Source organism: Coregonus clupeaformis, chromosome 5 (genome assembly GCF_020615455.1).
Source record: "Coregonus clupeaformis isolate EN_2021a chromosome 5, ASM2061545v1, whole genome shotgun sequence".
Classification (NCBI taxonomy): domain Eukaryota; kingdom Metazoa; phylum Chordata; class Actinopteri; order Salmoniformes; family Salmonidae; genus Coregonus; species Coregonus clupeaformis.
In genome coordinates this window covers 22,761,088-22,775,651 of record NC_059196.1, presented here as the reverse complement: position 1 = coordinate 22,775,651, position 14,564 = coordinate 22,761,088, and the positions used below count along the sequence as shown (strand labels likewise).

General features: G+C 44.9%; 1 protein-coding gene across 1 annotated transcript; it reads right to left on the bottom strand.

Annotated features, from left to right (window-relative positions):
• Positions 1-77: 77 nt before the first annotated feature.
• Positions 78-2,231, bottom strand: LOC123481139 (alpha-2-macroglobulin-like). The gene is made up of 4 exons (XM_045211456.1): positions 1,963-2,231; positions 907-1,090; positions 202-358; positions 78-112 (listed from the first exon to the last, which is right to left on the bottom strand). The coding sequence occupies exons 1-4, from the start codon at positions 2,046-2,048 to the stop codon at positions 78-80; spliced, it is 462 nt and encodes a 153-aa protein (XP_045067391.1). The 5' UTR covers positions 2,049-2,231.
• Between the last annotated feature and the right edge of the window lie 12,333 nt (positions 2,232-14,564).

The window sequence follows — 14,564 nt, the reverse complement described above, 5'->3', positions numbered from 1 at the left end:
AGAAACATTTGTCTATATACAGTGTACATTATATCCATCATCAATTTCAGTAATAACCTTTCCTCAAGCTTATGGCCTCACAAGTATACTGTCAACATTATTAACAGTAGGCCTAGACGAAAAGGGGCAGTTTAGTACATTTACAAGTAATAACTCAGGAAGGGTCAGTTTCAGTATTTATCAAATAATTTATATAACTACCTGTCTGTCCAGGTTTGTAGACTGGTTTGTCTGTCTGGAAAATGGTGAGGAAACTTTTGGCCTTGATAAGGATCTTGGTGTTTTTGCTCATCTCCTCCTTCCTCCCCTTGACGCTAACATGGACAGTGGCCACACTGTCAACCTTCACTGGGGGTACCTACAACATGAAGAACAGAACAATGGAAGCTTGTTAGAAGTTCTACAATTCTCTAGCTCCTAACCATAGCTTGGCTCTCCTGACTGAGTAGCTTGAGAAAAGAGGGCGTAGCGAACTATGATCAAAATAACACCTATTGCCTTTCATAGGTCGTATCATTTTGCATACAGCACCCAGCCTGGAATCCAAGTTCAATTCCACACAACATGACTGAGTTACAACCAAACTATTCAGAATAAAAGACTGAAATGAATGTGTTGAATGAATGTGCATAACTAGCTTGAGTCTAGTAAGAATAGTATTTTGTTTAGATGATGATCAGTACAGAAGAAGAGTCAAAGATTGCAGGAGTTTCTATAGTATTATAGTAGATCATGATCTATGGTAGATCACATCGTTGTGGAACTTTGCAGTTAGAAATGTCATAGATAGAGCTGGCATGACTACTTATTATGCCTCAGAGAGACATGTTGGTTCTACATAATATATTTCTATCAGAGCGTTCCACAACGTTGTAACCTGCTGAACGCAGCACAGTTGCAGCTGACCTGGAAGGAGGTGCAGCGATAGAAATCCTTTCTTATGGCTTCCTCCAGTAGAATGGTGCTGCTGCCACCCTCCATCTTCATCAACACCTTCAACAACAGAGGCTCTGTGGCTTGGTGGACCTGAGCACAAAGTTTCTCTGTGGTCCCTCCTACCACCTCCGAGCTGACCGTCACCAGGTAAATCCTAAAAGGGGAAAGAGGGAAGAAGAGCCAGCATGAATGCAGCTGTGGTAATAATACTTAAGTGGCAGTGTAGTCATCATTCTGCTCTTTTGTTCCTTTGTAGCCTACTGATGTTTTAAAGCTGGGGACAAAGTGACCTTAAATCGTCTCTGGCCCCACTCAGGCCAACCAATGAGACATGGAGGACACAATTCATTCTGTTTTGGACAGTGTTTGAGGGAATGAATACCAATGAGTTGTTTTGATGGTCTGTCAACCACGTCTTGGGATGATTGCACAGAGGAACGTACACTAATAGGAGGGCAGTGTCTGTCAACGTCTCTCTGATGCATATATCAAGTCTATCACAAGTTGGATTTGCAACCCAAAAATCTATAGGCCTATTTGCCAGCATGTCTCATAAGATATGAAAAGCCTCACATGCACTGAGAGAGAGAGAGAGAGAGAGAGAGAGAGAGAGAGAGAGAGAGAGAGAGAGAGAGAGAGAGAGAGAGAGAGAGAGAGAGAGAGAGAGAGAGAGCGAGCGAGCATGATAGTCTTCAAATGATTTTATCAGAGTGATGTCCTGTGGCCTTACCACTATCTTTTTTGTATTATACCCAAATGGAGACAATTGCAAGCATATATTCAGTTACATAAGTGCAGTGAGCATATAAAATAATCCATTATATGTAATATCATGTTTATAACTAAAATAATGATATTGCTCAGATGGGCTATCCTCCACCTGCACGTGCATAGTGTGCAGAAAACAGAGTAGAATTAATATCTCAATTTGAAGTCCGTTGCATGCAATCAGGTATGTAAATAAACATTGCTGGTTGTGAGTTTAATCTACTGCCTACTACATCAAATGTTTTGTAGCTTACTTACGATTCTTTGAAGGTGCTCGATGTCGCAGTTTGTAAAATCACTGATGTGATCAATACAAGGTAAAGTAAGTTGAGAGCCATGGCCATAGCTGTGGTACACAGCCTGTCTTCCTCCGCACTTCGAAATGCTCCCTTCTCTTGTACAGATGGTCAGGAAAGTTGCACAAACGGTGCTGTTTATACCCAAATACACCCTCATGGGTCACTCCCTTCCAAATTGTTTGGAACACCGCAGCCACCTTCCTCTTCCCCCAATTCCGCAGAAGTTCTCAAATAGGTCACAGCCCGACCAATGGGATGGTCAGAATGACGACCAAAATACCCCAGGCAAAAGGAAATACACATTTTGGCGGGAACACCTCAGAGAAGAAATACCTGTGTAGCCTGGCTAACCTGTCGATTTAACCCACCTGTCGATTTAGCCATTAGCCATGTAAAAATCCCCCAAAGCCTAGAGCTTTCTGCTTTGACTGAAACATTCAACATATTAGCTCACCAATAGCATATTTATTTCCTATTGTGTCAGCAATATGTCAATATCAATAGCCACATATTGTCCTCCAATCTAACTGTAAACCTAGTGGATCAACATACAACAAGTGTAATTTGAATACAATGGCATATTGTATGCTCCAATGAAGAGGGATTGTGGCTCGTTATTCTAAACATTTGGTTGTGGGTGCCGAGATGAGCCTCATGTCAATGTGAACAGTAATGTGGATGTCAGGCCCCATGTCCTCCAGGAACGAAGAGGAGTATGTAAATAATGTAGATATCATGGAGAAAGTTTTGCATAGGCCAACCAAGGCTGATAGAAATAATATGAAGATAGTGAAACTAGAAAAGGACATTTCCTAAAGAAAATGTGAATGCTTGCTAGTCTTGAAGTATAACGGTTTAGTTTAGTTTATTAGGATCCCCGTTAGCTGCTGCATTCGGGTCTTCATAAAACATAAAATACAGCCACATCTGAAATGTATTAGCACCCTTGATAAAGATCAGCAATAAAGACTGTATAAAATAAATAATAAATACGGAACTATAATGTATGCTAAAATTGTTTTGAAAATTATATTATTTTATACTAATGATTTCTGAGATTTTCTTTTTTACTTTAACACGTTTCAAAAAGATACGTGTCAAAATTATGAGCTTAGTTCAACTGTTGTACCCCATCAGAACCCAAAATATAAGCTTGTTTTACTCCAATGTTTGTAAGCAATGTAAATGTAAACAAACACTGTATAGCATCAAAACATGGTTAAAAGTATACAGTACATTTGATGTCATGGATGGCCAGTCCTTGCATCCATATGTCTGTGTATGAGTGCAGAGAAGTTCTCAAATAGTCACAGCCTTCTGACCAATGGTATGGTCAGAATGACAACCAAAATAGCTCAGGCTATTTTTTAGACACATTTTGGCGGGAACACCTCAGAGAAGAAATACCTGTTTAGCCTGGCTAACCTGTTGATTTAGCCCACCTGTCAATTTAGACATTAGCCATGTAAAAAGCCACCATAGCCTACAGCTTTGACGGATAAAATAATAACGTGGATAACAGGCTCCATGTTCCTTCACGAACTAAGAAGATTAAGTAAATAATGTGGATATCATAGAGAGAGTTTTGCGTAGGCCAATCATGGCTGATAGAAATGATATGAAGATATTGTGAAACTAGAAAAGCTACATGCTTGCTAGTCTTGAAGTACCGGTATTATGGTTTAGTTTAGTTTTTTAGGATCTCCATTAGCTGCTGCCACTCTTCCTGGGGTCCAACATGAAACATAACATACAGTCACATCCAAAATGATTACCCTTGATAAAGCAAAAAATACTATAAAATAAATAATACAAATACTGAGCTATATTGTATGCTCAAAGTTTTTGAAAAATATATTATTTTATACCAATCAATTTCTCAGATAAAAATATTTAATTTGACAAGTAATTTATTTTAAATCTCAAAAAGATAGGTGTCAAATGATGAGTTTAGTTCAACTGTCATACCCCACCAGAACCCAAAATATATTATTGTTTTACTCAGATGTTTATAAACAATGTAAATATAAACAAACACTGTGTATAGCCTCAAAACATAGTTAAAAGAATGCATTTGATATCATGGATGGTCGGTCCTTGTCGCTATAGCTCTGTGTATGAATTTGAGAGTGGTTATCCAACTCCATCCCTTAGGTTTTTGCAAAACAGGGGTGGGGAAAATGCTTTGTTATTGTTTCAATTAAGGATTCTAGCTTTAAAGTGAGTTATTTTGGGGTGGTTTGTTGTTTGGGGAGTTATTATAGTGGGCTATTATAGTAGGCTAGAGTGAGTCCATCATAAGCCATAGAATGGTTTAAGCTCTCAAAATGTTTTAGTTCGAACATTCTTTAAGTTCTGTGGCAGTTCTTCCACCATTGAAATGAATGGAGATACACCAAGTTTTATAGTGTATGAATGGTAGAAACAAGCTGTGTTGAAGCAATCTAAGTTGAGTCGGACTGCACATGTCAAATGTGGATTGGTGTTTGTAGCATAAACGGTTCAAGAGCAGTGTTGGATCCAACATGGAAGGTTGAGTGGGTGTATGGACATTTGAGGTGGTGGTTTGGGGTCTGTTGGCAGGAATACAAAGCTTTGTTGGTGTGTTTGCAGCTTTTGGAGGAAGAAAAATCTAATGCTATGATGCTAGGTGTTCAAGTGAAGACTGGTTGAGCCGCTCAGATAGAATGTATGGACAAAAACAAAATGTTGCTACATTATTTGCATGATTAGTTTCACAGCTCCAGGCAAGAACACATTCTTGACTGGGTTTTAACATCGCATTACTAGTTTCACAGCTTCAGGCAAGAACACATTCTTGACCAGGTATGGACATCGCATTGCCAGTTTTACCGCACCATTCAAGAGCACACTCTAGGCCAGGTATGGTCGCATTACCAGTTTCACACTGTTTACTTCAGATACATCTTACTGGATGTACTCAAGTCAAACTTTGGGATAATTCAGTAAGAACTCTACTGTAATCCTATTACTTCACAGCAAGCCTCCCGAGTGGCGCAGTGGTCTAAGGCACTGCATCGCAGTGCTAGCTGTGCCACTAGAGATCCTGGTTCGAATCCAGGCTCTGTCGTAGCCGGCCGCGACCGGGAGACCCATGGGGCGACGCACAATTGGCCTAGGGTAGGGGAGGGAATGGCCGGCAGGGGATGTAGCTCAGTTGGTAGAGCATGGCGTTTGCAATGCCAGGGTTGTGGGTTCGATTCCCACGGGGGGTATGTATAAAATAATAATGTATGCACTCACTAACTGTAAGTTGCTCTGGATAAGAGTGTCTGCTAAATGACTAAAATGTAAATCAATAACTAATAGTAGGAACCAATATAATTTGATGAGCAAGGTATATCGCAATATCCTTCCTATTAGCAAACCCTATATTTATTAAAGTAAATGTGTGTGCTTGTTAGTCTTGAAGTATTCATGGTTGTGAAATAGTAGTACTAGTGGTAGTGGTAATGATGGGAGTAGGCCTAGTAATGGTAGTAGTTAAAGTTAGTTATTTTGGGGTTTGTAGGTGTGGAGTTATTATAGTGGGTTATAGTGGGCTAGTATAATAGTGAGTATTAGAGCAACATTAGCCATAGAATGGATTTTCTAGTTTTACATTTTTGTTTGTTTAAATATTCTGAAAGTTCTGTGGTGGTGATTTCCATTTAGAATGTTGAAGCCTGCATTCCACCATCGAAATGAATGGGGATACAAAAAGCTTTATCGTTTATAAAGTATGAATGATAGAAAAAAGCTGTGTTGAAGCAATCTAAATTAGCAATCTAAATTAAGTCAGTCAGCATATGTCTATAGACTGCATACAGGGTAAGGAAACCAATGTGTCATTTTGTAATTTGCGTGAACTATCTTTTAACATATTCAAAACGTTATAAATTGTAACAATTCAAATTAGCATACATTAGCATATAACAAAACAACAATAATAGTAACTCTTGAACCATTCAAGCTAGAGACACCAAACCAACTTTCACATGTTCAGGCAATCCTATCAATCAATCAATTCTCCCATAACCAGTCACTACCATCACTATTTCAGTCACTATCACTAATATAACTTATTTCACAACCATAAATACTTTAAGACAAGCTAGCAAGCACACACATTTTCTTTAGAAAATGTACTTTTCTAGTTATTATTATTCACCTTCCACTGGAACCTCTATTGCAAAAGCCATAACGCTACAGAGACCAAATCAACTTTAAAACGTGCAGGCTGACTGTCTCTAGGTTGCTTGAAAACCCCTTTTTGATACTACTAAGATTTATCACACTACAACCACATTTGCATAAATCCCAATGAAGAGAGATTCTAGAATAGAATTGAATGGGAAAAATTCTGGTTGATTCTAGTCTTCCACAGTTTAAGTTAGAAACGCCATTCAAAGTTTAAAAAGGGCAGACTGGTCTGGAATAGGTTGCTTGAATAACGCTCTTTGAGACCATTTATACTTTTTAAACTATATAACCGTTTTAAATGTGCATAAAATCTCCATAGACTTCAATGGGAAATATTTGTATTTGCCACTGCTCTTGAACAATAAAAGCTACAAACACCAAAACAACATTGACACGTACAGACTGACTCAACTTAGATTACTTGTAAAAAGATTGTTGATGCTATTTGTAAGTTTTGAACTATAATGATTTTAAATTAGCACAAAAGCTCCATAGACTTCAAAGGCAAAATGTGGATTCGCCACTGCTGTTGATCTGTTTCAGCTACAAATACCAACTGTCACCGATTCTGCCGAGGCTGCCCCTCCTCCTTGCTCGGGCAGGCTGCGGCGTTCGTCGTCACCGGAATACTAGCTACTGCCGATCTATGTTATATGTGTCTATGTTGCACCTGTTGTCTAGGTCACACACCTGTTTCCCATTTGTGTAATCACGCCTACCCTATTTAACCCAGTGGCTCCCAATGTGTCTTGTGCGTGGTTGTTTTTTCGTTTCGTGTGTCGTTTGGTGAGCGGGTTAGTTCCTACCTGCGTGAAGGTATTGCTGTGTTGTTTTCTTTACTCAAGTTCAGTAAAGTACGTTTCCTCGAGTTCTGTGTCCTGCGCCTGACACTCGTTACAGAACCACGCACCATCGATGGAGTCAGCAGGTACAGCTCGTCAGTCCGAATCTATGGAGGAACGTTTTCAACGACAGGAGAGTGTCATCCAGGCGCTCGGCACCGCCATGGAGAGGGTGATGAACACGATGGACCGTTGGGAGAGAGGTGGCCTTCCTACACCTCCAACCACTCTACCACCCATACCACAGTCCACCTCTTCTCCACCTGGGCCCAGTGGGATTCGGCTCTCGCTCCCGAGGGCATATGACGGTACACCAGCCGGGTGTCAGGGTTTCCTGCCCCAGGTAGAGCTCAACCTGGCAACCATCCACCCGGCGCCCTCGGGATAAAAAGAGCGTGTCCGCCCTCATCTCCTGTCTGTCGGGGAAGGCGCTCGAGTAGGCCAACGCCAAGTGGGAGGAATTGACGCTGCATCGGTCCGCTACGAGGAGTTCACCCGCCGCTTCCGGGCAGTATTCGATCATCCACCAGAGGGGAGAGCAGCGGGCGAGCGTCTGTTCCATCTATGACAGGAGAGGAGGAGCGCCCAGGATTTTGCGCTGGAGTTCAGGACATTGGCAGCCAGCGCCGGATGGAATGAGAGGGCCCTGATCGACCACTATCGGTGCAGCCTAAGGGAGGACGTTCGGCGGGAACTGGCCTGCAGGGATACCAATCTCAATCTGGACCAACTGGTGGAGATGTCCATCAGGCTGGATAACCTGTTGGAGACCCGCGGACGTTCTGATCAGGACTCATTCATTCCATCCCCCAGCACCTCCGACTCTACCCCGATGGAGCTCGGAGGTGCTGCACTTAGGGAGACCAGGAGAGGGGCCGTTCCCTGCACCAACTGTGGCCGTAGAGGACACACTGCGGTTCAGTGCTGGGGAGGGTTCCCAGGGAGTCGAGGCAGTAAGCAGAGCACTGGTCGACCATCTCAGGTGAGTAGGCACCCGACTCACCCAGAGCTCCCTGTTGGTCAGTTGTTTATAGAGGTTGTGTTTCCAGAGTTTTCTCTTCATTCCCAGTATAAGGCGCTAGTAGATTCAGTCGCAGCTGGGAATTTTATTGATCGTCAATATTCTCTTAGGTTAGGGATTCCTACTGTTCGTGTTGATGTGCCTTTTCCTGTCCACGCATTAGATAGTCGCCCGCTAGGGTCAGGTCTAATCAGGGAGGTTACTGCACCACTCTCTATGAGGACGCAGGGGGGTCATGAGGAGAGGATTAGTCTCTATCTTATTGATTGTCCTGCGTATCCTGTGGTGTTGGGACTTCCCTGGTTAACCACTCATGATCCCACTATTTCCTGGCAACAGAGGGCTCTCAAGGGATGGTCCAGTCAGTGCTCGGGGAGGTGTGTAGGGGTTTCCTTGGGGGCTACCACGGTGGAGAGTCCAAACCAGGTCTCCACAGTGCACATTCCTTCTGAGTATGCCGATTTGGCTCTCGCCTTCAGTAAAAAGAGGGCGACTAAATTACCACCCCATCGTCCAGGGGATTGTGCCATAAATCTCCAGGTAGGCGCTGCACTTCCCCGGAGTCACGTGTATCCTCTGTCACAGGCGGAGAAGGCGGCAATGGAAACATATGTCTCCGAATCGCTGAGACAGGGATACATTCGGCCTTCCACTACACCTGTTTCCTCTAGTTTCTTTTTCGTGAAGAAGAAGGATGGTGGGTTACGCCCATGCATTGATTACCGTGGGCTTAATCAGGTCACTGTCAAGTACAGCTATCCCTTACCTCTGATAGCATGTATGACGGAATCACTGCACGGGGCGCGCTTCTTCACGAAATTGGATCTCAGGAGCGCGTACAATCTGGTGCGTATTCGGGAGGGAGATGAGTGGAAGACGGCTTTCAGCACTACCTCAGGACACTATGAGTACCTCGTCATGCCATACAGGTTGATGAATGCTCCATCAGTCTTCCAAGCCTTCGTCGATGAGATTTTCAGGGATCTGCACGGGCAGGGTGTAGTGGTGTATATTGATGACATCCTCATATACTCCGCTACACAGGTCGAGCATGTGTCCCTGGTGCGTAAGGTACTTGGACGACTGTTGAAGCATGACCTGTATGCCAAGGCGGAGAAATGCCTGTTCTTTCAGGAGTCCATCTCCTTCCTAGGGTACCACATGTTCGCGTCTGGGGTGAAAATGGAGAGTGACCGCATTTCGGCCGTGCGTAATTGGCCGACTCCAACCACGGTGAAGGAGGTGCAGCAATTTTTGGGATTTGCCAATTACTACCGGAGGTTTATCCGGGGCTTTGGTCAGGTAGCGGCTCCCATTACCTCATTGCTGAAGGGGGGACCGGTGCGTTTGCGGTGGTCAGCTGAAGCGGACAGGGCATTCAATTGTCTGAAGAGCCTGTTTACCTCGGCTCCAGTGCTGGCTCATCCGGATCCCTCCTTGGCCTTCACGGTTGAGGTGGACGCGTCAGAGGCTGGGATAGGTGCTGTACTTTCCCAGCGCTCGGGCACACCACCCAAGCTCCGCCCCGTGCGTTCTTTTCCAAGAAGCTCAGTCCGGCGGAGCGCAACTATGATGTGGGGGACCGAGAGCTGTTGGCCGTGATCCAAGCCCTGAAAACGTGGAGACATTGGCTTGAGGGGCTAACCACCCTTTTCTCATTTTGACTGACCACCGCAATCTGGAGTACATCCGGGCGGCGAAGAGATTAAACCCTCGCCAGGCAAGGTGGTCAATGTTTCTCACCCGTTTTTGTTTCACCCTTTCATACAGGCCAGGTTCCCAGAATGCTAAGGCAGATGCTCTGTCTCGACTGTATGACACGGAGGAGAGTTCCGTGGAGCCCACTCCCATACTTCCGGCGTCGTGTCTGGTGGCACCGGTGGTGTGGGAGGTAGACGCGACATCGAGCGGGCGTTGCGTAACGACCCCCACTCCTCCCCAGTGTCCAGAGGGTCGGTGTATGCGTTCCGCTGGAGGTCCGTGATCGGTTGATCTATTGGGCTCACACGTCACCCTCCTCTGGTCATCCTGGTATCGGTCGGACAGTGCATTGTCTTAGTGGGAAGTACTGGTGGCCCACCTTAGCTAAGGACGTGAGGGTTTATGTTTCTTCCTGCTCGGTGTGCACCCAGTGTAAGGCTCCTAGACTCCTGCCCAGAGGGAAATTGCAACCCCTACCCATTCCACAACGACCGTGGTCCCACCTATCGGTGGATTTCGTGACGGATCTTCCTCCCTCACAAGGGAATACCACAATCCTGGTCGTTGTGGATCGGTTTTCTAAGTCCTGCTGCCTCATTCCTCTGCCCGGTCTCCCTACGGCCCTACAGACTGCTGAGGCCCTATTTACACACGTCCTCCGGCACTATGGGATACCTGGGGATATAGTGTCTGATCGGGGTTCCCAGTTCACCTCGAGGGTTTGGAGGGCGTTCATGGAACGTCTGGGAGTCTCGGTCAGCCTTACCTCAGGGTTTCACCCCGAAAGTAACGGGCAGGTGGAGAGAGTCAACCAGGAGGTGGGTAGGTTTCTGAGGTCGTATTGCCAGGACCGGCGGGGGGAGTGGTCGGCGTTCATCCCCTGGGCAGAGATGGCCCAAAACTCACTCTGCCACTCCTCAACTAACCTTACTCCTTTCCAGTGTGTATTAGGTTATCAGCCGGTTCTGGCACCTTGGCATCAGAGCCAGATCGAGGCACCTGCGGTGGATGAATGGTTTCGGCGCTACCCATGTGCGCCTGCAGCGGGCCATCGGGCGGCAGAAGGCGAGTGCCGACCGCCACCGCAGTGAGGCTCCAGTGTATGCACCGGGGGACCGGGTCTGGCTCTCGACCCGAAACCTGCCCCTTCGCCTGCCCTGCCGGAAGCTGGGTCGGCGGTTTGTGGGGCCTTTCAAAGTCCTGAGGAGATTGAACGAGGTATGTTATAGGTTACAGTTTCCTCCTGAGTATCGTATTAACCCCTCATTCCATGTTTCTCTCCTCAGGCCGGTGGTAGCTGGTCCACTCCAGGAGTCTGAGATACGGGAGGTCCCTCCGCCCCCACTGGACATCGAGGGGGCACCGGCATACTCGGTCCGTTCCTTCTTAGATTTGAGGCGTCGGGTGGGAGGCCTGCAGTATCTCGTGGAGTGGGAGGGGCACGGTCCGGAGGAGCGGTGCTGGGTCCCTAGGATCCCTAGGGACATCCTCGATCCCTACATGTTGAGGGATTTCCACCGTAGTCATCCGACTCGCCCCGCGTCACGTCTTCCTGGCCGTCCCCGAGGCCGGTGTCAACGCACGGCTGGAGCCGCACGTCGGGGGGGGGGTGGGGGGGGTACTGTCACGGATTCTACCGAGGCTGCCCCTCCTCCTTGCTCGGGCAGGCTGCGGCGTTCGTCGTCACCGGAATACTAGCTACTGCCGATCTATGTTATATGTGTCTATGTTGCACCTGTTGTCTAGGTCACACACCTGTTTCCCATTTGTGTAATCACGCCTACCCTATTTAACCCAGTGGCTCCCAATGTGTCTTGTGCGTGGTTGTTTTTTCGTTTCGTGTGTCGTTTGGTGAGCGGGTTAGTTCCTTCCTGCGTGAAGGTATTGCTGTGTTGTTTTCTTTACTCAAGTTCAGTAAAGTATGTTTCCTCGAGTTCTGTGTCCTGCACCTGACTTCGATCCACCACATTACACTGACACTCGTTACACCAACGCAACGTTGACATGTGCGGACTGACTTAACTTATATTGCTTCAACACAACTTTTTGCTACCATTCAAATTTAAAAACAATAAGGGACAGATCGACATTTATTGGGGGAGGGTGGTTCAAAATAGGGGAGGGTTGAAAAATTATTTGGGTGGTTGTGTGATTTTTTGGGAGGGGGCACAGGGGAGGGTAATGCGTTTTTTCCCTGGATTACATTTGCTCATCTGCTCGTATTTTCCCTATAAACAATGGCTTGACTTACTTCTGATATTACCCTAATAAAATTAAGAAACATTTGGTATGGTGTGGCTATTATTAAGCTTTAGCTACTGCAGGCCTATGATATGAAGGCAGTGCGCCCCGGCGCACCAACTGACTCCAACAGTTGAACTTGAGGTGAGGAAGACTGTTTCAGGCCTACCAGAGTCACTCCTATAATCAAACAATATATATAGCAGACACAGTAGCCATCTGGCATAACGAAATACATGTTTGTGTCGTAGCATGCCACCGGCATATCTCTTGCTCTCTGGGGTTAGGCCTAAGCTTCTCTTCAGATAGATAGATAGCTATCTTAAAATGTTAATATCATACTGTGGACACCTAAGCCTATAGGCCTATGCATGTAATGCCCTGATACATTTACTGCTCAAATCTCTGACCGTTGAACCTTGAGGTGGACAATTATTGTTTTAGGAAAATATCCTATAACCCCTAAAATTTTTGCATATGCTACTCATCGAAACACAAGGAATGACTGTTTTTAAGGACACGTAAATGTGGCTAATTTGGCCAACATCCCTTGTTTATTGATGACGCTGGCTGCGCCAGGTTGGATCTAAATGCATATAGATGTCCATAACATTTCTCAAATGTCCGGAAAAATTAAAATCTTCCCTGTCATGTTGTCCGGCGCCAAATTTTTCTAAAGGAAACTCTGAAATGGCATATTGTTTTTTCTGAAGATTTTAGAATATTCACATGAAAATCTGTCGCCAATTGGATGGAAACCTAGCTATAGACACCCTAGAGACTCTGGCAAGTGTGCTGGTATGGTATTATTTTATGTATCATTAAGGCAAATGTAGGGAGAGGTCAAAGGTAAAATAATAATATTAGTAAATAAGCATGGATATGTTGTAAAATTAAAAACCTATATGCCTTAAAATGTTTATGGATTGAGAACCAGTAGAAAGGTTAATACAGAGCAGAGACATTTATGTGTTTTTCATGGACTCTCTGCAGCTGGTCTGGGTATGTCTATGACATGTGATGTACATACAACTCCTCGTGATGGCTGTGTGGAGATTGGAGTAACAATGGACCTAGTGTTATCATTTGTTTTGCTTATGACCCTATGACCTGACACATGGCCACATGCACATAATCTCAAGGGCCAGGGAGGATGGTAAATGATAAATGCCTTAATGTATGTACGTGTATTATTTTTGAGAAAGGGTCTGCCACCAATATAATGAGATAAGAGGAAGAGGTCATATGGAAAAGTTCACATAGCCTTTTTGGAGAAAAACAACATGTGACATCTAGACGTTGAAAGATAAGGGTGGCGTGGCCATGAAAGAAGTTAATCAATTACCCTAAGGGTAGTAACTGTGTATGATATGTAAGGATGACTATGCACTTGTATTTGTATAAAAGGAGATATTTGAGCCAAGGAGAGCCAGTTGCTCCATGGAGAAAAACTCAGGCTTTGTTATGCAATAAAGTCTAATTCTTGAATTCACAAGCTCCTGTGTCTTGAGAGATATTTTTGAGTTGATTATCTCTTAGTCAAATGTTTCTACAACATAATTGGCGAGCTTGCCAGGAGTTGACAATAGGGGCCAGTGACGGTGTACATCTGCAGTTATGAAACGGCTTGGACGGACCATACAAACATAAGCGGCCGCTTTTAAAAGGTAAGCCAAGTTCTTACTTATATAGTATAACGTTTGTGTGGTCCGATCCGGGGCACGGTATCAGCAGCAGAAATACCAAAGTAGGTCTCTCCAAATTTAAGAACCAGAAAATTAGAGACTAGGGGCTTTTGAATTTAAGAATACATGTCGCTGTTGTTTGTCTGAACCGTTTGTTCAATTGATTTGATTCATTTGATTCATTAGATTAATCTTGTTGATCGCTCTGTCTGGGTCATTTCGACACGGGTGGTTGTACAGCTGGTTGAGCGATCAGACAATAACATGTTAAGTCCTGCAGATACCGCTTTAGACGTGTTGGGGGAAGTGAATCGTCTTGAGGACTGCTTAGGTAGGCAGAAATCCTGTGTAATACCGCTCCTTTTCCTGTGTTGAGAATGTGAAACAGAAAAAATAGGGCAGAATTGACAGGTCGCTTAGGAAAGCGTAGTAGAAGTCCAGGTGTGTTGAGGAAGTGTAATACCTAGGGGGCTAAATAAATAGAAATCCTGTGGATACCGCTTTGGAGAGCTAAAATTAGCATTCCAGAGGACTGAACGGGCAGGTGGCTACCTACGGTTACCGCTCTGATGAGGAATTCTTTGTTGGAGGTCTGCTCAGGTAGGTAGGGCATCATCCTGTGTTGTGGTGATGCCAAAATTAGGTAGGGTCGATCAGGTAAAAAAGTTAGGTCATCCGGCGTAGGTGACACCGTAAATTGGAGTAACACTGGTCATCCTGAATAGGTGAACGGGTTAAATAGCTACAAGGGCTTCAAAATATAGAGAAAGTGTTAAATAAGAGTAGGTCTGCTCATCTCGTATGGTGAATGGTTTGCTTGTGCGGCTGTGAGTCATTCAACTGTCTGATTCATTTGGGCACAAGTGGC